This window comes from Lasioglossum baleicum, chromosome 19 (assembly GCF_051020765.1).
Source record: "Lasioglossum baleicum chromosome 19, iyLasBale1, whole genome shotgun sequence".
NCBI lineage: Eukaryota > Metazoa > Arthropoda > Insecta > Hymenoptera > Halictidae > Lasioglossum > Lasioglossum baleicum.
The window spans coordinates 7,432,113-7,454,073 of NC_134947.1; the positions used below are offsets into that span (position 1 = coordinate 7,432,113).

General features: G+C 37.4%; 1 protein-coding gene across 8 annotated transcripts in view; it reads left to right on the forward strand.

The window, feature by feature from the left end:
- Cask (peripheral plasma membrane protein CASK) overlaps positions 1-21,961 on the forward strand; it is a 601,001-nt gene that overhangs the window by 37,112 nt on the left and 541,928 nt on the right. For all 8 annotated transcript variants that reach the window (XM_076443708.1, XM_076443712.1, XM_076443710.1 and 5 more), the window contains exons 2-5: positions 869-981; positions 5,658-5,763; positions 7,076-7,153; positions 11,367-11,542. In XM_076443708.1, the coding sequence (XP_076299823.1) occupies positions 869-981; positions 5,658-5,763; positions 7,076-7,153; positions 11,367-11,542 (473 nt within the window). The remainder of the gene's footprint in view (positions 1-868; positions 982-5,657; positions 5,764-7,075; positions 7,154-11,366; positions 11,543-21,961) is intronic.

Sequence of the window (21,961 nt, forward strand, 5' to 3'; positions counted from 1 at the left end):
TTTTTATGATTTCAATATACTGTTGGGTCCTTCTTATAGATTTTTTTGCGCTGATTCCGAATCTGTCCTTAATTTTTCTCCTATACGCACAGTTTTTGAAAAACATGGCTTTGAAAAAAAACATATTTTTCAACTTTAAACAAATATTGTGATGTTATTATAAAAGATATTGATTTGTTCTTTACAGCAAAAGATTCTGTAGACTTTCCCGAATACAGTGATATCCAATATTAATACATTATAATTGTTTAAACATGTTTAAACAATGATTAAAGACGGAGAGACACCACTTTTGCACCAATTTTTGAGGATATTTTTCAATTTATCTCAAAAAATTAGGGTCCAGCGGAAAATCGAACTATACCACGCGATAGAGCAGACTTTTATCTTGAGAAACCCCCGTGTGAAGTTTTCATGGTCGACGTTTTTTTCGAACCAGAAAGCAAAACATCTTCGCCCGACATGAGTCACCAACGAACTGTTGGTGAAATTCGCGCGATCTTTCTGTTCGAAAAGAACGACCTTGTAGCCAGCCTTGTACCCCGACCAGTTCGAACAAACGAGGTTCCACAAACACAGAACAAGCTTTCCTCATCATCGGACAAAAATCGAATCGAGCCGTTGCGCTTCATGTTTTTACGAATTCTATGAATAGCACGCGCGATCAGCATTCGGCGAATTACTCGGACCGTTATCGGGTTTAATAGGGTTAGGTCGGCGAGCTTCATGCTAAGCCCGATATCACGTTTACGGCTGCGTAATGGACCGCGAACGATTGGCACAGTGAGAAAGAATGAGTGCGAGACCCTGCGCGCGCGTTCTGCTTCGATTGTTATCACTCAGCCTTTTCTTTTCCGTTTTGTTTCAGGGGACCATTCAGCGTTGTTCGGAAATGCATTCACCGGCAGACGGGGCAGACGTTCGCCGTAAAAATCGTCGACGTAGCAAAGTTTACCTCCAGTCCTGGTCTAAGTACAAATGGTAAGAGTCCGCGGGGAAACAACCATACAGGGAATGGAGGATGCTCGCGCGCGTATCTTTATCCCCGCCCTCTCTGGTGTTCCGCCATTAATTTCCGGCGCGGCGGTTGTTGTTCGAAACATAACGTATTCACTGTACCCATCGCTAGACCGTCTTTCCCAGTTTAGGGCTTACACGTAGTACAACGGCGATGCCACATGCTCGCGCGGTTTCGAGTCCGTGAATTCGTGCCGCTCATTGTGCAATTCAATAGGAATTGGTTTCGTTGTCGTGAACGCGCGCCGATTTTAATCTGGAACATGGTCGCCGGCTTTCAGGAACAGTGGGAAATCCCGGTCCCACAACCGGTGATACATCAGATTTCGTTAGTGTCGTTCAAGAAAGAACTGTGAATATCAGGAATCGGCTGATCTTTACTTTACCGGACGCACAATTTGTGCCTTTCTCCTGTGTTTGGTATGTAATCCAGTAGATTTGTACCCAGGGTTACTGCAGACCGAAGTTTCGAACCTCTAGGATCAATTGTTCAGGAGTTATGCTTGCTTAAAGTTGAGCAATCTGCAGTGTTTTTGACAAGTAAGGGCGCCGACATATTGGTTTGTAGTGGCGACCGCTAACCGCTTACCTTGCCACCTCCCCTCTGACCAATCACCAACCAACTACCACCTAGCGGCTCTGCTCGGTAAGTGGCGTGCGACCTTACAAACTAATATGGCGGCGTCCTGTCAAAAACACTGAAAAATGCACAAGTTCAAACAAGCATAACTCCTGAACCAATGATCCAACAGGATCGAAACTTCGATCTGCTGGTTCTCCGGGTACAAATCTACCAAATATTGAGTCCGGTAAAGTAAAGTTTTCCCATTGTTTGCATAAATTCAACGAGTTGGCCAAAAATATTCAATCCGTGACTTCCTACAAGAATCAATATAACCGATGCTTCGCACGGTTTTATAGGTATTCGTGATTAAAAATTCCGTTCGCTAAATAATGTTTAACGAAGACAACCAGTTAACGAACAATCCCACGCGTAATTAAAAGCTTCGGGGTATTGGTAAAAGTAAAATTGATGCGACAATATTGATGGAACGAGTAGTAGAACAAGAAAGTAGTTTCGGTATTTTAAGGTGAAATGAAACCCATTTTGCCTGCTTTTTATTTTACCGGACTCAAAATTTTTGCCTTTCTCCTATAAATTATGATGTCTTTGGTATGTAATCCAGTAGATTTGTACCCGGGGCGGCTACAGATCGAAGCTTCGATCCTGTAGGATCAATCGTTCAGGAGTTATGCTTGCTTAAAGTTGAGCAAACTGCAGTGTTTTTGATAGGTAAGGGCGCCGCCATATTGGTTTGTAGTGACGACCGCGAACCGCTTACCTTGCCGCCCCTCCTCGACCTAATCATCAACCAACTACCACCTAGCGGCTCTGCTCGGTAAGCGGCACGCGACACTACAAACCAATATGGCGGCATTACCTGTCAAAAACACTGCAGATTGCTCAACCTTAAGCAAGCATAACTCCTAAACCATTGATCCTACAGGATCGAAACTTTTTTCCTACCCTAAAAACTTGCTCACAATCTGCAGAAAGTAAGTTTGAGTATTTTTGCTTGACTCTCATCTTAATATCTTGATTAACAACCGAGAAAGAAACCGATAAATTTAATCTAATCTTTAAATTAACAGAGCCTTCGTTATTTTGCATTTAATGTGATAAATATATTATATTCTTCGGCATAAAGGAAAAGGTTCTTTGACGATGTTAAAAATGTTTGGCAATCGATGTAAATGGATAGATTTCCGTAGACAAAAATTACAGTGTAGAACAATGAATGATACCGCTACAATTGTTTCAATTATGTTGTAAACGCGGAGGATTGATCGTTTATTATTTCACTGGATTACATATCGGGAAACACTATATCGAATTCGAATGATTTTTCAATGAAACGCGATTAATGATTTTTCAATGAAACGCGAATATCTCGTGTGTTCTAATTATAACGTTCGCTTGTTGATTGATTGTTACTGCGGAGTCTTTCATAAACCGTTGCATGAACTGTTATATAAATACGCGACAATGTGCATACATCAGATATCTTCTCATTGATCGCAATAGTACCATACGCGTAGTTTATAAATAGGGAAAGATAAGTAAGAATATCTTTGTTTTTTTTCCCCTGCGAATACTATGCGCATGTTATAATCGTACGAGTTACAGTCACGGGGCGGAATAGTGTTCGCGATGTATAGTAATTAAAATGGGAGAATCTGAATAATCGCGAAAGGAGATCATTGTGAGGAAGCTCCGCGAGCGACTACTCGTCGCGTATATTTTTACATGTCTAATAATAAATATATTGTCCTTTTTGTACACCTATGTGTCTAAGAGACGAGTAGTTCTAATAATAAATAAAGAGGAGCTGCATCGTTTTAAGGGTTAATAATATTATGAGAATGCGTCATAGTTACAGCGTAATTCGAAGACGACCCTACGTCATAGAACGAACAAATAGCAAACTACTCGCGAACAACTGCTCCAAATTACTTTGCACGACACGCACTTCCGACACCCGGCAGTGTTTATTAGATAAAGTCTAATTCGACACCTATAGTCCAGTTAACGAAAAGTTGTAGGGGAAATGGAAGGAACGTAATCTTTAACTTTGGGTCTTTGTTTGGACTAGTTAGGAGGTAAACATATTAAAAGTCTCCACTCCTAGGAGGTGATCAGGGTGCAGGGGGGCACGTAGAAGGTTTCCTTTATCGGTTTTCCGCTTATATCTCGGAAACTATGTGTCCTAGCGATAAGACCATTCCATACAAAATTAAAGCTGATAAAATGTGCCACAAGATTGGTTGAATTTAGTTTTTCGCTATCTCGCATAGTTTTCGAGATATCCGCGCTCAAAGTTCACTAGCTCTTCAGCACAATTAGTGAACTTTGAGCGCGGATATCTCGGAAACTATGTGTCCTAGCGATAAGACCATTCGATACAAAATTCAAGCTGACAATATATGCCATTAGATTGATTCGATTCAGTTTTCCGCTATCTCGCATAGTTCCCGAGATATCCGCGCTCAAAGTTCACTAATTGTGCTGAAGAGTTCTTTCTCACAATTAGTGAACTTTGAGCGCGGATATCTCGGAAAGCATGCGTCCTAGCGATAAGATCATTCGATACAAAATTCAAGCTGACAAAATATGCCAAGAGATTGATTCGATTCAGTTTTTCGCTATCTCGCATAGTTTTCGAGATATCCGCGCTCAAAGTTCACTAACTCTTCAGCACAATTAGTGAACTTTGAGCGCGGATATCTCGGAAAGCATGCGTCCTAGCGATAAGACCATTCCATACAAAATTAAAGCTGACAAAATGTGCCAAGAGATTGATTCGATTCAGTTTTTCGCTATCTCGCATAGTTTTCGAGATATCCGCGCTCAAAGTTCACTAACTCTTCAGCACAATTAGTGAACTTTGAACGCGGATATCTCGGAAAGCATGCGTCCTAGCGATAAGACCATTCCATACAAAATTAAAGCTGACAAAATGTGCCAAGAGATTGATTCGATTCAGTTTTTCGCTATCTCGCATAGTTTTCGAGATATCCGCGCTCAAAGTTCACTAACTCTTCAGCACAATTAGTGAACTTTGAGGGCGGATATCTGGGAAACTATTCCTCCTAGCGATAAGAGCATTCCATACAAAATTAAAGCTGACAAAATGTGCCATAAGATTGATTCGATTCAGTTTTTCGCTATCTTGCATAGTTTTCGAGATATCCGCGCTCAAAGTTCACTAATTATGCTGAAGAGTTAGCTAGTCAAATAAGGCAAAAAATGTGAGGCATAAATTTCTTTTTAACAATTAGTGAACTTTGAGCGCGGATATCTCGGAAACTATGCGAGATAGTGAAAAACTGAATGCAGTCAATCTTATTGCACATTTTGTCAGCTTTAATTTTGTATTGAATGGTCTTATCGCTAGGACACATAGTTTCCGAGATATTAGCGGAAAACCGATAAAGGGGACTTATACGTGCCCTACTGCACCGCGCTCACCTCCTAGGAGTAGGGCTTTTAGTATGTTTACCTCCGAACTAGTCCAAACAAAGTCCCCAAGTTAAAAATTGTGTTCTTTCCATTTTCCTCTACACCTCCCTTATGAGCATTCATTACTGGGCTACTACTTCTAAAAAGCCTTCATCTAAGAAAAATCGTTCTTTGCGACCTCACCGACCGCGCCGAACGGAGAAAAGGACAGCGTTTTTCGTTCTTCGTAGATTCTACAATTTCCGTTTTGACCCAATGCGTAAAGATCTTCATTCGATTACATTAAAAGCAAAAGAAAGACCAGAAAATTGATGAATAGAGCCGTGAACAAACATCACGATTTATGTAGCTGTAAGAATTATCCACCGTCCGAGGGTGAACAAACCGATCGCAAAGTTTGAGACAACGTTCCTCTAAACAATAGCGAGCAGAAACGAAAACGTGCGCGGAGATACGAAAATATTTACGTCCCGTACGACACACACACACACACGCGCGTGCGCGCACAATTGATACTATTCATATCATTGTTCAGGATCGTGTTACAGTTTGTCATATATACCGTCTAAAAACGTGCGCCCTGCGGAGCGAAAATAAAATTTTATAACGCTTGCTGCAGATCTGAAGCGGGAGGCGACGATATGCCACATGTTGAAACACCCCCACATTGTAGAGTTGCTCGAAACTTACAGTTCAGAGGGTATGCTGTACATGGTGTTCGAATAGTAAGTATAGTGATTATTCTACTCTCGAAACTGTTCGAAGAACGCGGCGAGAAACGCAGTTCCAACGTTCTGATTAGTACAGTGGCGCACCAAGGATTTAATCTTGGCGGGGTGGGGGCGAGTTGAACCTAGGTTTTGCGTGGTGACCTTTTTTTTAGCCAAAATATCTGTCAACGGTAGCCAGGGCTATTTCGCGATTTTAATTTTGGAAGCTAAACATTTTTTTCTTGGGGGGCGGGACTTGGCCCCCTGCCCCCCTCCCTGGGTACACCACTGGAACTAATTCTGATCGCATAATCTTTTCATTCTATATAGCCGTCATACAGAATATGAACCAGTAATGGAAAAATCATTAGATCAGAATTAGTTAGGGTTAGGTGGTGGGGGGCGGAGAAGTCCGGCCGGACCACGCATACGGAAATACAGAAATATTCTTTCAAAATTGAAAGCTCACCCTACATATACATGACCAGAGTGAGACCCTGTTTTCTCTCTCACCTCCACAGCGTCAAAATGTAAACAAACGCCGCACCGAGACAGGCTTACGTTGCCACGGAGCGTGTAAGAATACGAAAAATTCAATACAGTATTAGCGATAGTTTTTTGGAAATATCTCGAAAACTAAAAGCGACCCCCCCATATTGGAAAAGGAAAAAGTTGTTCAAAATGTGTTGCTGTATAACATATTTAAATTTCATCAAAATCGGAGTAGGCCCTTTTCTATACGGACCCTTTTCTATACAGGGTGTCCCAAAATTCCTTCAACAGCCGGAAATGGGAGATTCCTGAGATCATTTGAAGCAATATTTTCCTTTGCAAAAATGTTATACGCGGCTTTGTTTAGGAGTTATTAACGAAAAACTCGGACCAATCGCAGCGCGACCTGGACGCGAGTTGGCTCAGTCGGCCAATAGACAGTTGGCGCGCCATGACTACTGTGCCAACTCGCGTCTAGGTCGCGCTCTGATTGGTCCGTGTTTTTCGTTAATAACTCCTAAACAAAGCCGCAGATAACATTTTTGCAAAGGAAAATATTGCTTCAAATAATGTCAGGAACCTCCCATTTCCGGCTGTTGAAGGAATTTTGGGACACCCTGTATAATTACCAAATTTAGATATACCACGAGATATCGGTATTCTTTTGTTTTGTTATAATGTTGGAACACTTGTGGAACTGCGTTTTAGCATGCGCCTTATTGAAATACATGCATGACGTAGGCGCAACGAAGTCTGGCGAACATGTTTTTCCGCAGTCTACTCGCAACTTCTTGTGCCTTGTAAATTGTATGTTAATGCCGCGCTTCTGTTTCAGTATGGATGGCTCCGATTTATGCTTCGAGGTTGTTCGGAGAGCAACTGCTGGATTCGTGTATAGTGAAACGGTTGCCAGGTAAGACAGTCCGTGCACTGTGCCCGTGAAATTATACGGCGTCCTGGAACTCCCGAATAATTTGTTAGATCACGTCCAATTGCTATATTTATTTCAAACATTAACGATGAACGAATTACATATAAAACAAACCCAAAACGTACGACTCGGAGTTGGAGCACTTCTCTGTGCCTGTGCGTGGTTGCCAATCAAAATCCGTTTCGCAAACTTTGAAAGACAATTTAAAAAATTGATTTAAAAGACAACTTTTTTATAGCACATTTATTTTTTTTAAAGTCAGAACAATAATTAACTGACCACATGACGTGAGAAAGAAGTTTTGATAAAATTGTAATTGGTCGGAATTGCAGAAAAAATACTGAAACCTGTTTTCACCACTTTTTTATGCGGGATTATATTAAAAATTCAAAAAGTACGATTCGTAGATCTTGGTGTGTAATTAACACAGATCTGCAAAACGTATTTTTTAAATTTTCGTTGCAGGGCTCTAGTAAGAATATGTAAAATACAGTCAAACCTGTTTTTGTGCGGTAGATAGGTACCGCAGGAAAAAAGCGCACAAAAAAAATATTCACAAACTCCATAAATAGCTCTAACAAATAATTTTTCACAACGTATTAAAGAAAATTTTTTTTGTGGTAGAGAGGGACCGCATGAAAAATGTCTCACTTAGAAAATATGTCAACGCTTTACGGAATAGCGAGAAAGTGCTTCCCAAACAAAATAAATAATTAAATTACACATGGAAATATTAAAAAAAATTTTCATGGAGAAATTTTCAAAATGTACATAATCCAATACATATTTAGGATGTTCTGCTGAAATGAGATCAGCAGGATACCTCGGAAGATGTTGTCGTTATCAAAAAAGTGTTCCTACAAAAGTTGTTTGGTATGACAGGCTGCATTACGTAGTATTAATTGTTTTCTTATGAGTGGAGTGGTGGAGGACATTCCAAGGTCACCTTGATTTTTTCAAATGGAATGTCCTATTTTTTTGTACCATAGATCGATGGAGTATCAAATTCTGAGTATAAAACTGTTGACCTTCATGTGTCCTGAACCTAATAGTTAACGAGATATTATCGAAACAATTTTCTTTCTTATTTGGATAATATCTCGCTAACTATTAGGTTTAGAGCATATGAAGGTCAACACTTTTATACTCAGAATTTGATACTCTATCGATCTCTGGTACAAAAAATAGGACATTCCGTTTTAAAAAATCAAGGTGACCTTGAAATGTCCTCTACCACTCCACCCACAAGAAAACAATTAATACTACGTAATGTAGCCCGTCATACCAAACAACTTTTGTAGGAACACTTTTTTGATAACGACAACGTCATCCGAGATAGCCTGCTGATCTGCTGATGACAAAAAAATCCTACAAAATAAATCGCATAAAAAAAGACCGCACAAATTAAAAGAAAAAAAAAATAGATTTATCCGTACAGCTTCCAGTATTTTCTCCGTAACTCCAACCAATCGAAATTTTTCCAACACTTCTTTCCACTAATTGTTCTAATTCGTTGAACAAATCCAAGTCGAATGGTCGAATATTAAAAAAGTGATCGTCCTGCAGAGCGTCCGAATATTCCTGCAATTCGCTGTATACGGATCCGTCGGAATACTAATTACTCACGCTCGTAAAACGGTGTTATTTCGAGCTCGACGTACGCGGCGTTTTTCACAGGACATATATTTTTTTAATAGCGATGTTCTTGACCGGACTGCATGTGCATTACGAAACATCCCGGTGCGATTCTCTGCTGGTTAGCGATCCTTCAGCGCACGGTCGCTTTCGAGGATCACGTTTTTGCGAGCGAGCGTCGCATCGTTCCCTCGTGGTGATTCCCGACCTCTTCTGTTTACAAATCCGTCCTCGTTGAATAGTAGCAAATTAGCCGGTTGCGTGATGGACAGTGTAGACACACGTCAGGTCCAAAACCGTCCGCGGGAGCGTGTTTGCAAGTTTAGATCCCTCTGCTCCCGGTTATTACTTCCAGCATCTGCTCCGAACAGTTACAGAGAAGACGGACTGGTTTATTCTTGCGATTTAGAGTCCGCATACCCTGCGATTCATTTCACTGCTGGCGAATCACGCCAATAGCCACGGGAATTGCAGACGTGTGCTGCCAAATGAGCCGTTCAACGAGACATCATTGGTTTCCATATCTTTCAACCTGGGACTATACTGTTACAATCAAAATGGAAAACAAAAGTCACGGGATAACGAGTATTTCATCTACTGAAATCGTATTTATTACAAATAAGAATTATAAGTCACTGAAGACATTTTTTCTATTTTTGGTAACTGTTATCGTCGACAAAAATTCATTTCGATCACTCATTACTAGACTGCGGATTTTATGCATTTATAACAAAAATTGGTACGTACAATTTAAAGCAGTGGACACATATTTAAAAAATTTAAGAACATCAACGTATCAGTTTCAGTGTAATAAAATAATTAAAACAAGAAAGAAATTTTTATTTAATCTGTGTGTCTTAGAATCGACGCAGTTTTTTTTTATTTTGCATAAAGATCATGTGACTCATTACAGTTATTAATGAGAGAAATCTATTTAAATTGTGCTCATAATAGTTATCCATGGGAGAAATTAATTTCGATCACCCATAACAGTTATCCATGGGAGAAGTTTATTCCAATCACACACATAACAGTTACCATGGGGGATGTTTATTTCAATCGCTTATAACAGTTCTCCATGAGAGAAGTCTATTCCGATTGCTGATAACAGTTACTGAAACAAATTCATTTCGATCACTTATTACAATTATCAATGAGAGAAATCTACTTAAATTGCTCATAATAGTTATCCATGGGAGAAATTAATTTCGATCACCCATAACAGTTATCCATGGGAGAAGTTTATTCCAATCACACACATAACAGTTACCATGGGTGACGTTTATTTAAATCGCTCATAACAGTTCTCCATGGGAGAAGTCTATTCCAATGTACTCATTTAAACTAACTAATGATTAATCATAACTGATAAGCAATAACTAACGATTACTTAGAGTTGTGACTAACTAGTGCCATGTAGTTATGACGAACTAACCAAAATGTTTTAACTAAAAATCAATCAGACTATTAGTCATTTTTAATTAATAGTTGATTTTTGCCCAACTCTGGTGCAGGGTATATGGGAGACGAATCTTAACCCTCGCAAAGTAAGTAACTACACTGAGAAAAAAAAGTAGTTACTACAATAACACGCGTGTTATTTTTTTACTTCGATGAATATCAATGTATTCTTTTCAATAGTATGAAATTTAGAAGCAAATCGTGATGTATTTGAATTGTCTATCATGAAATGATATGTTCAATCGGATATGTTGTTAAAAAAATTTGAGAAATGTATTGATTTATACTGGAATTGGTTTGAGGCCATATCTTATTTTTTTGAAAACATTGATGTCAAGCTATTCGCTTATATGATTGGCGGAAATGAGTTTTGCTATTGAAATTCAATAGTATTAAATATTAAAATAAGTTCATATGATATTGGCACTATTCAATAGTACATCTTATTGAATCAACATATATTTTTTTTCTTTCGACAGGATTTTTTTCTCAGTGTAATAACACATAAATAGTTAGGTGGGTTCTCTTAGACCCCGACAGATGAATATCATAACCAGCCTCGTTTTTAATAAATTTGGGATAAAGAATAACACAGGATAAAAGGTAACCAGACTGAATTTCATTCATATAAAAATTCTTCTCCAAAATTTGAAGCTGGGGTCTCCGAGACCACACATCACCTTGCGAAGGTTAATCTTGTGACTCTGAATCTGATTGTCAGTGCAGGAAACCAGTATTTCGAATCGCAATAGGAAACCGAGCAGAACAACGGCCACAATCTCTAGCTCTAGCTCTAGATCTAGCTCTAGCTTGAGTTCTAGCTCCAGACCGTACGCTTTGGGTTTTCCGCGATCGTTTTGACCGCGACAGGCGGCCAGCGTTATCTTCCGATTTTGATCGCTTGCAGCGCGGAAAAATGTTGCGCGGGATCAATAATACAGCCTTGTACCAGTTTCGCTGCGTATCAGGTCCCAGCAGGCCTGAAGATATTCTCGCCGTAGCGGTGGTGGGTTCTGGATGAACAAGACGCGTGTTCGTCCCGAGAACTTTTCTATCCCGCATGGTGTCTGCCGGTATAACCACAGCTTTCGTTTTCCAGCCATTACATGCGACAGATCCTGGAGGCGATACGCTACTGCCACGAGAACGATATAATTCATCGTGATCTAAAGCCGCAATGCGCCCTCCTAGCGGGCAAGGAAAATTCCGCACCGGTGAAACTACGCGGCTTCAGCGTCGCCGTGCAACTCCAGTCCTGCCAGGCGAACGGCGTTGGTATGTTCACCACCTTTTTCTCTTTCTCTTTCTCTTTCTCTTCTCCTCTCTCTCTCTATCTCTGTCTCTATCTCTCTTTCTCCTATTCATGTTCTCTGCGTGTACAATCGTCCCGCGGAAACCTACTCTTTGCTATACGCGCTCTCGAGGGAACACCACTAACGGCGTTAGCCCTCTTCAATGCCTTTTTCGTGACTTTTTCTTTCGAACGCGCGCGGCCCTTCACCCCAAAGTCTCCGCGAAACGTTTCGCGATAAATCCTTACTAATAGTCGGCCGTAATCTACTGATAAGCCTTATTCTTCGATCATGAAATTTTGGGCACGACTCCTCCCAATATTGTTCCATTTCGTGAAAAAATGATATACCCAAAGTTTTAGTTTTAAATTTTTTGTGAGATTTTTTCACGTCCCCCGACCCTAGAATTGTGCCTTTGGGTAAGAAAATGATTACTGCAAAAGATGAACTTGATCGGATAAGGGGAAGACGTGCCACAATGACGTTGAAGTTGCAGAACACATGAAATTTTATAGCAATGGAAATATTTGAAGGAAAGGCTTTTGATTATGACTAAACGTTCTTCGTGTTTAGTCATAATCAAAAGTCTTTCCTTCAAATATTTCCATTCCTATAAAATTTAATGTTTCTATAGTTAGGGTATGAACCTAAAAGCTTAATTTAGTTTATTTATATGAATTAAATTGTAAATAAGGTTTTATAAAATTAAAAATTAAAATATGAATTAGTAATTTTAATAGGATATTTGAGGGTAGATTTATTAAATATAAACATATTAAATTTACTGTAAAATTTAAAATTAAGGGGGGATTTTAAATAGATTATAAATTAGTACATTTATTATATAATATTTAGGAGGAAATTTTAATATTATATTATAAATTAGTAAATTTATTATAGAATTTTAAAGAAAGGCTTAATATTTTTTTTAGAGTATAAATTAGTAAATTTATTATATATATATATATATATATATATATATATATATATATATATATAATAGAAAGTTAAAGAAAGGCTTAATCTTAGAGTATAAATTAGTAAATTTATTATAAAATTTGAAATTGGGGGAAAATTTTAAATTAGAGCATAAATTAGTAATTTATTATATAATTTAAAAGAAAATGTAATATTGTATAAATTAGTAAATTTATTGTGTAAGGTACATGCACCTTCAGTGCATCGCTATAGCTCAAACTAGAATGATTTCAATATCTCTCTAAGCCTCCGAATGTTCGTGGAACATGAAATAATTGGTGATCAATCATATTTAATGGTCTAATTAAAGATTGACGCTGGCAGGATCCTCGCGAGAGCAGCAGAGATTGTAAAAGATTCAAGGAAATATTTCCAACCGATAGACCTAGACGCTCGATATTGCGCGATAAGAATAATGTCCGAACGAAAGTGTTGACTGTAATTTACAGTCGGAGCACACGGATTTTTGCAATACCGGTTTTAAGCTGCTCGAATCCACCGTAGATTCGAACTCGCTCGAGCGCGAGCGGTTTGATTGCCCATCTCCAGGTAATACACGAGACCGATAAGGTAACATACGTCTCTCATAATTTATTGCGACGAGCCGCGCAACCCAAGAATACCAAAGTTATTTCACCATCTTGTCTTTGGCTGTTGTAAAAGTTTGCAGCCGATGCGAGAGTAACTTATCGCTTCCCGTGCATGAATCAATTACGCTTCCAGTCTAGTACGGGGTTAAGTGATGGAATTAACACGGGGAAATATTTCCAATCAAGTGAAACGATAGCGCCAGTTGAAACAGGCACTGGCGAAGTTGATTATAGGAATAAGTGGCACAGTAAAGTCGGAAATATTCAAGCCCCGAAATTGAAAGTAGGAAAAGGTTCCCTATATTGGACCACTCGAGTAAATGCCTCCATCAGTCGAAAACGTGTTCATATTTTCGAGCTGAAAAAATTTAATCTCAACATTATGGTTGATATACATAAATGTGGAAAAAGCTGACCGAAATGTCGTTGCAAAACAATATTTTCCACAGTCGGCATTCCTAATTTGGATCACGAGGACCCTAAATTGGACCGTGTTCTTTTTACCGCGCTTATATTAGCTTGCCGAGTTGTCGTTGTTGTATGCGTTAAATCTTGTAATCGAATTTTAAACCACTTTCCGATGAGCTAGAGACTTGAAACTTTAAACATAACTCAGAACTAGATGACAATGTAATATTAAAAAACAAATTAAAAAGGAAACTGTGCGTTCAGGAGAAAAAATTTTAATATTAACCGTTACACCTCGCTGCGCGACGCTCGGTAGTACGTGACCGCGTTCAGCGATCCCCACTCCGCACGCCAGCGCTCCCTACTCCACTACGCGTTCCCACTCCGACTCATCCCCACTCCACTGACCCATTTCGCACCGAAGGAGCTCAGTCAGAAACGTGAATATAAACGAATAGAATAGAAGAAATAGAAATAGAAACGAATAGAATATAAACGTGGTTTTTAGAATGTTTCTTTTTATATATTGGTTAAGAAATTTTATTCCAAAGTATTAGATACTACAAAATACATACAAAAACAGTACTTACATATTATGACAAAATAATTCCGATTATGATAGCATACTATACAAACCGAATAAAATATTTATTCTATTTATTGAGAAAATTTTTTGGTTAAGAAAAAGAGAGAGATATTAATTTATTAATTTGGACCAGTCAAATTTAACAATTACACCAGCCACAATTAATAATTTACTTGTTAGTAAAAAGCGATAGCTTATGTAAAATTTTAATTTGCATATTGGATTGTTTTTTAAAATATATTTATATTATATTAGATATTCCATTAGTTTCGTTAGTTCACGAAGACTTATTTTATTTTATAAAAATGGTAAGTTCTGCGTTTCTTTAGTTTGGGTTTTGTTACGTCACGAACACTATATTTTTGTTTCTTGTTCTTTCCGTTTATTTTTGAAACATTTCTTCGTTTGGAAATATAGTCTCAAAAAATGTTGTTGTTTGTTCCTTACAATAAATAATGTACTAAGTTCTCTATTATATAAAAGTTTTACCGTAACCATGGTCCAATTTAGGGGCCGGTCCAAATTAGGCCATTCTCCCCGATGTTCGAAAGAGATTTCAAATTGTAGTGAGTGCAACACTACTGTTGAAATACTAAAGTAGAATACCGAATTCGCTGCAGGACATTGCTCGATTTTTTTAAATTGCCTCGGAATCGATTGTCGATCAGTTCGATAGCTTTAAATCAGTTTAAAACGGTGGTTCTTTTGACCAAAGACAGTGACAAAGGGCCTGGTGATTAAACACGTTCGAAAAATAAATGGCTCACTGTAATAATTAAAACGGTTCCCATTTAACTTTTTCAGAGCCAACCGAATCGATCGTCTCTTTATCTTTTATTTATTTCCGAAGAGTGCTAACACCGTTTAGATTTAGTATTGCGAGGTTACATCCGCCAGTTAACAATATTAACAATTGCAGTTAGCATTGTTTTGTCGATACCAAGATACATCTACGCTTTACGTATCTGAATTTAACAAACATTTGGGAGGCAACATTCAATACGGTGGAGATTCTAGCGAATGGTAGTACTTTGGGACATCGAATCAACTGTTTTTGACAGAATGGTTTATGACAAAAATGGGCACGTACAATTTAATTCAGTGGACATGTTCAAAATATTTAAGGACATCACTGTATTCGTTTCAGCTTAATAGGATAATTAAAAGAACAATACAATTTTTATTTGGCTCCTGTCTCCTGCAATCAAAGCGAACATTTTTTATTTTGCATAAAGATCCGCAGTCTAACGATTACTCTGCTTAGTTAATTTATTATTACAAGTGCACTAAAGTGTGTTAAAGTGGACAACGAAGGAATCAATGGTTTTTTGACAGAATGCTATGGAAATTGTCTTCAAAATTAATTAACAATTACCTTGCTGAGTTAGTTTATTATTACAAATGCATTAAAGTGTGTTAAAGGAATATTATACTTTGGGACATCGAATCAACTGTTTTTGACAGAATGCTATGGAAATAGTTTTCGAAATTAATTAGCAATTACGGTGCTTAGTTAATTTATTATTACAAGTGCACTAAAGTGTGTTAAAGTGGACAACGAAGGAATCAATGGTTTTTTGTCAGAATGCTATAGAAGTTGTCTTCGAAATTGATTTACAATTACCTTGCTGAGTTAGTTTATTATTACAAATGCATTAAAGTGTCTTCTCGGAGTATTATACGATCTTCGAAGCGACGCGATCTAGTGAGAATAATGAACACTAGCTTATCGATTCGTTTCTACTTTCTTCTCAAAATTGTCAGAGCGAATTTTAGGCGCGTGACACGACTTACAAAAGAGTAAATTTCATATTAGATCGTCGCAAAAATAATGGTGCAGTATTTTGCAAATAATCGTTCGAATAAATGTTACAATACGCCTCGAAAGAAATGTTCTAACGCTCGATAAGCTAAACGATTCATTAGCAAAATCGTGAAACGTACAGTGAAAGTCGGCCATTATTTTCGCATCAGGTCTAGTACCTCATCTAGTACATCACTGTAGCATCTACGTGTTTTTATTATCATAGGAATTTTAAGTAGGTCGTTTCAATCCACGTTAGTAGTTGCAGTCTTAAATAAAATACGAGTCTGATGCATAAGCGCATTGCAGTAAAACTGATCTTCATGGATCAGGTTAAAATTTAACATGCAAATTCTCTTTCCTATCCATTAACACTATACCTACCAAGCATTAAAAGTATCTGGTGAATATTGCCTTAGAAAAATGGCAACACTAAATACGACAAAGAAAATTCCATTATTTTGTCCATAAATGAATTTTGATAATTGGGAAATATAAAACCGGTCATTTCACCGTGCTAGGTTTAGTGTTAACATTCTATTGAATATCGTTTAAACGGTCGAATTGCAAACAACTTGAATTTCGATATTTCATCGCCCAATCAAAATTCGAAGATCTATTTTCAAGCCGCGTTTACATTAGGCGACTTTTGGATGGACGATTCCTATAGATGGGCGATATAATTACTTGTACTCCACTTTTTATCCAAATTTTAATTAATCAATCCAGTAAAATAACTATTTTAATGCAAAATAAATATTTGCTAATGTGGATGGCACCTTTGTCCATGCTTCAAGCCAAATGTTCCGAGATTGGAGTTTCTATATACGCGAGTAATTAAAATCTAAAAACTTCACATTGTTGCATCACCGTCCGACGTTTTCTTGATCGACCATAAAAAGCAATTAAATTGTAAATTGCGCTTGGCTATTATTTCTCTCATAACAGCAACCGCCAAACCTTAAAAGTGTAATTTTAACACAATCTCCTCGTCTTTTTTGCAAATTGCAATTTTTACATGAATCACTTCCACTGTTCCATTAACCGTGAATCAAAGACCAAAAATAACAGTTATTCTTAAATTTTCTACGACAAAACTCATTAATAAACAGTTGATTATTATTGAAATTTAAGATATAATGTATACAAAATATAAAGAAAAAGATTCGAAGAACAAAATGATTAAAACATATCGATTTTTATACGTTTTGGTTACAAATAACAGTTATTAGTAGACTGCGGATTTTATGCATTTATGACAAAAATGGGTACGTACAATTTGAAACATTGTGTATGTTCAGGACTAAATAATCCAAATGTTCCAAAGAAGTTAAAAACGTTGATATCTGCCATTTTCATACAATACAGTAGCGAAAGTTTGTGTACATAAATTTCGTAACAGTATTTCGAAATTCTTCTACTGTCTTTACTGTTTCAATTTACAGCTACTCATCTCGGGCATAAATGCATCAAATCCGCTCTGTCAGGCGATCAAATACAGTTGAAACGATCAGGCCGTTCAACCAAAGATAGACAAATGGGCTATTGAAGGTTGAACGATCGGAAGTCGTTTCAAACTGGTTAACACTGTGGTTACACGGATGACTTTGGTCAGTCAACTCAGTCGTTCCACCAAAAGTTGGCTATGGTAAACGGGGGGTGGGGGGTTTAACCGAACAATACGGTAAAGTCTCGATTATTCGAATCAAACAGGGACACGCGTGTGTTTCGATAATAGAACAGTTACTTACAAGGGAGGTTACCCAATCGTAACACGCCGATTTTAATTAAATTTTTCTATGATATAGAACTCGTAAAAATATTTCTGTTAACCTTTTGCACTCGAAGTTAGTTCAACTCGAAAATTAAACATTTCTTCCGACGTAGAATAATTCCATTCTATATGCTTTTTCTCATTTTATTCTTTGATATGATATTGATATATAATCAGGGACCATTATTGTTATAACCAAAATTAAAAAAAAGTCATAGAACAACAAGTATTTCATCGACCAAAATCGTATTGGTTACAGATAACGATTATAAGTTACCGACAATTTTTTCTCTTGTTGGTAAATGTCATCTTTGAGAGAAATTCATTTCGATCGCGTCTAACAGTTATCCATGAGAGAAATTTATTTCGATCGCTCATAACAGTTACTCAATGAAATAAATTTATTTCAATCGTTTATAACAGTTATTCAATGAAATAAAGGGCCTAGCAGACTAAGATTAGTCCAGCGGCCCCACCCACAATTTTTATTGATATTATGTGGAAAACGATATGGTTTTAGGTTAGTTTTAGGTTGAAAGATAACCCCCTAAAATTTTAAGTCGCTAACCCTTCGTATAAGGATGATATGAGGGTAAATACCCTTAACTGTATCATTTTTTTTCTCGGTTGTTAATTAAGATATTCAGATAAAAAAAGAACGAAAATACTCGAACTTACCTCCTTCATATTATACATTTTTTCACCATTGTGATCAAATTATTAAGGGTAGAAAAAAATCATTAACTCGAAGGGTTGCTTCCAATTCCCACCCTTAAGATTTTTTTCGGGCCGGTTTATGTACTTCTTTAAGTCCTGGTTTACGTTGTATTTTTGTCCAGAAGAATTTAAAAGTTGTTGCACACGTCTTGTTGTTACTGGGAGCTCCAATTCAGCTCGAAATTGTGCTGCAATTTTTCCTTTCCTTAGCTGCAGACCTCATTAATATTGAATGTTGTCTCTTTGACTATTTTTTATTACTACCTTTAAGATGATTTTTTCCGTAATTTTCACGTAAATTGATATAATTATTAATCACAGTATATGACCGATTAGTTTTCTTAGCAATTGCGCGATTAGAGCAGCCCATATCTTTATAAGCATCGATTGATGCTTTTTCTTCATTTGTTAGTACTTTTCCTCTCGGCATTCTCATACACGTGAATCAAATGATAACAAACAGGATTTCTGCGAGTTTTAAAACTAATACTTTTAGAATATTCGCAGTTTTCCGTAGTTCTCTGCTCAGAATACAGAGAAACACTAAGTCACTTTATAGAAACTTCGCACTTGTGTTCTGCACCACACAGAAAAAAATCAAAACAAACGTGTAAGTTGTAAACATAGCGGTCTAGAGTACGCAGTCCCTCTATCCGAGTGTCTACAAGGCACAAGACCAGATACGTTAAATCAACAAAAATGGTGATATTTTTAAAATATCTATGATAAAGAAGATAACTTTACAGAAATTTCGACCACTGTATTAGGCCTAGACAAAAATTTCAAAATCCCATTTGTGCGTGATTAAATGACGAATCTTTTACTGCAAGCTCGGCCAACAATTTCGGCAGCGTTCGAACAATGCGCGACAGACAACCGGGGTGGACACGCGAGAGCGAACTTCGTTAGAATGTGTGGGGAATGCATGATTTAGGAGAAAGATCTTAACGAATGTCACCGAGCGTCGGCGACCCCATTTTCGTAAGCAGTATTGTAGGCGGTCGCTCTGAAAGATTCAGTGGCGTGGAGATGAGCTTACCTCGGGGGTTAGGGCATTCTAGCCGCCGCCGGCGGAGTGACATATTTGTAGACAAAGCCGATTAACGTCTCAGAAAATGAAAAGCGCCACTTAATTTCATGAAGAGACGATTCTTCGAAGTCGGGCCGGGCCGGGCAGGGGAAGCGAACCCCTTCAGTTCATCGAGTGTCCCAAAGTGTTCCGCCGATATTGAGATAAGATTCGCATGAATCGAAAATTGAATGGTGCCTCGTTCTCACTACAGTATATATCCTTCTTCATCTTCTCTTCTTCTTCTTCTTCTTCTTCTTCTACTCCTTTTTTTCTGTTCGCTCTTTCATTTCTTGTTCGTTATACTCTCTCCTCCATGTATACACGGGGACACAGACGCATGTTCTTCAATGAACATTCGTCAAGGGTACCTTCAAAGACACTCAGTGTTTTTGTATCGTCTCTCCGCTGAATGCCCTATTCTTCATTACTGGCTGGCTTTTGGTCGATGATTGGCAGTCGTATTCAAAATTTCTCTCGATGTTCAGTGTGTGCAGAATGCAACGGCTTTTACGGCTCTTTTCCATCCGAAGGGACGACATAGAACAAAAAAAATGAAACAAGATATGACTAACATATATTCCTCCACGTTACTTTCTTAATGATCATTAGACTGCGGATTTTATGCATTTATGACAAAAATGGGTACGTACAATTTAAAACAGTGGAGGTTCACCTTAATAAGATAATTAAAAGAAGAATGAATTTGTTATTTGGCTCCTGTGTCTTGCAATCAATGCAAACATTTTTTATTTCGCATAAAGATTCGCAGTCTAACGATCATATTTGCGTTCTTGTTCGTTTCGTACACAGGGTGTCTCAGCTGAAGAAGGCCAATTAAATATCTCCTCTATTTTTAGTGGCACAAAAAATATTTATGGCATAATTTAAATGGTATCGAAGAAGGAATATCGTAGAAGAACAATTTCTTTTGTCCAGTTATTTCTTCACAGTTTCTTCAAGGTCATCTTTATTTTTTATCGTGAGAACTTATTTTTTTTTTATTCCATCTTGTTAATGACTTAAGCATATTCTAATGTATTTTCTCAGCCGCTACAAGATGGAATAAAAAAAGATAAGTTTTCTCGATAAAAAAAAAATAACGATGACCTTGAAAAAACTATGGAAAAATAATTCGTAAAATTAATTGCTACAAACAAAATTTAATGTGACAAACAAACAGATTTTGTGTTGTTCTTACGGTCTGTTGACTCGTCTTGTTGTACGAAATCTTGTCAACGAATTTGACAGGCTTGCTCATTCCGCAAAAGAGTAGACAATAAATAAGCAACCAAAATTAATTTTCTCGTCAATAATTATTATGAACAAGTGAAAAGAAATTCGATCATCGATAACTGTTATGAGCGACCGAGATAAATTTCTCTGATCCATAACTCTAATGAGCGATCGGAATAAATTTCTCTGGATCGATAACTGCTTTCAGCAATCGAAACAGTTTCTTCATCGATAACAGTTATCGAGGAGAATCCAATTTTCTGGACACTAATAACTAGACTGCGGATCTTATGCATTTATGACGAAAATGGACACGTAGAATTTAAAGCAGTGGACGAATTAAGAAGATTTGAAGACATTAGTGTATTAATTTGAGCTAAATAAGACAATTAATAGGAGAAAGGAATTTCTATTTGGCTTTTGTGAATTGCAATCAATGCAAACATTTTTTATTTTGCATAAAGATCCGCAGTCTACTAACAACTGTTATTTGTAACCAAAAAGTATAAAAATCAATATTTTTTGATAAGTTTGTTCTTCGAATTTTTTCCTTTATATTTTCTGTGCGTTATCTTAAATTTTAATAATAATCAACTTGTTATTTATGATTTTTATCGTAGAACTCGTTGTGCAAAATATCTTAAGTTGGAATATCTCTCGGATGTAATATCAGTATTGTAAAAATTCAATTTTGATGGGGACGCAAACATGTTTGTTTCATTTCATTGTTGCACTGTAACTCAATTATATCAAAGATATCAAATATAGAACGGGAGTTCATAGTCGCACTTGTGCATTATAACAATGACACTTCGTTTATTTAATATTTTTTGCATACATGCAACAAGTAACAAAAGTTTCAATAGAAATATAAAATTGCCTGGCGGGCCGCACAATTTAACGAGTCCCATGGAAATCACCGACACAGATTTCTCCGACACGGTTTTCGCCGACAACATTTCTCCGACAATAGCTTTGGCCGACAACGCCTTTAACCGATAACGAATTTAATCGACAATGATTTTGACTGACAACGAATTTGATCCACAACGACTTGAGACACAGTATGACAATATCTATCTATCTATCTATATACAGGGTGTCCCAAAACAAGTGAAAATCCCGAAAGGGGGTGGTTCCTGAGACCATTCTAAGAGACATTATCCTTTGCACCAAAGTCAACTGCGGCTTTGTTTAGGAGTTATTAACGAAAATTTAGTTATTGCCGGTGCGGCTTGGC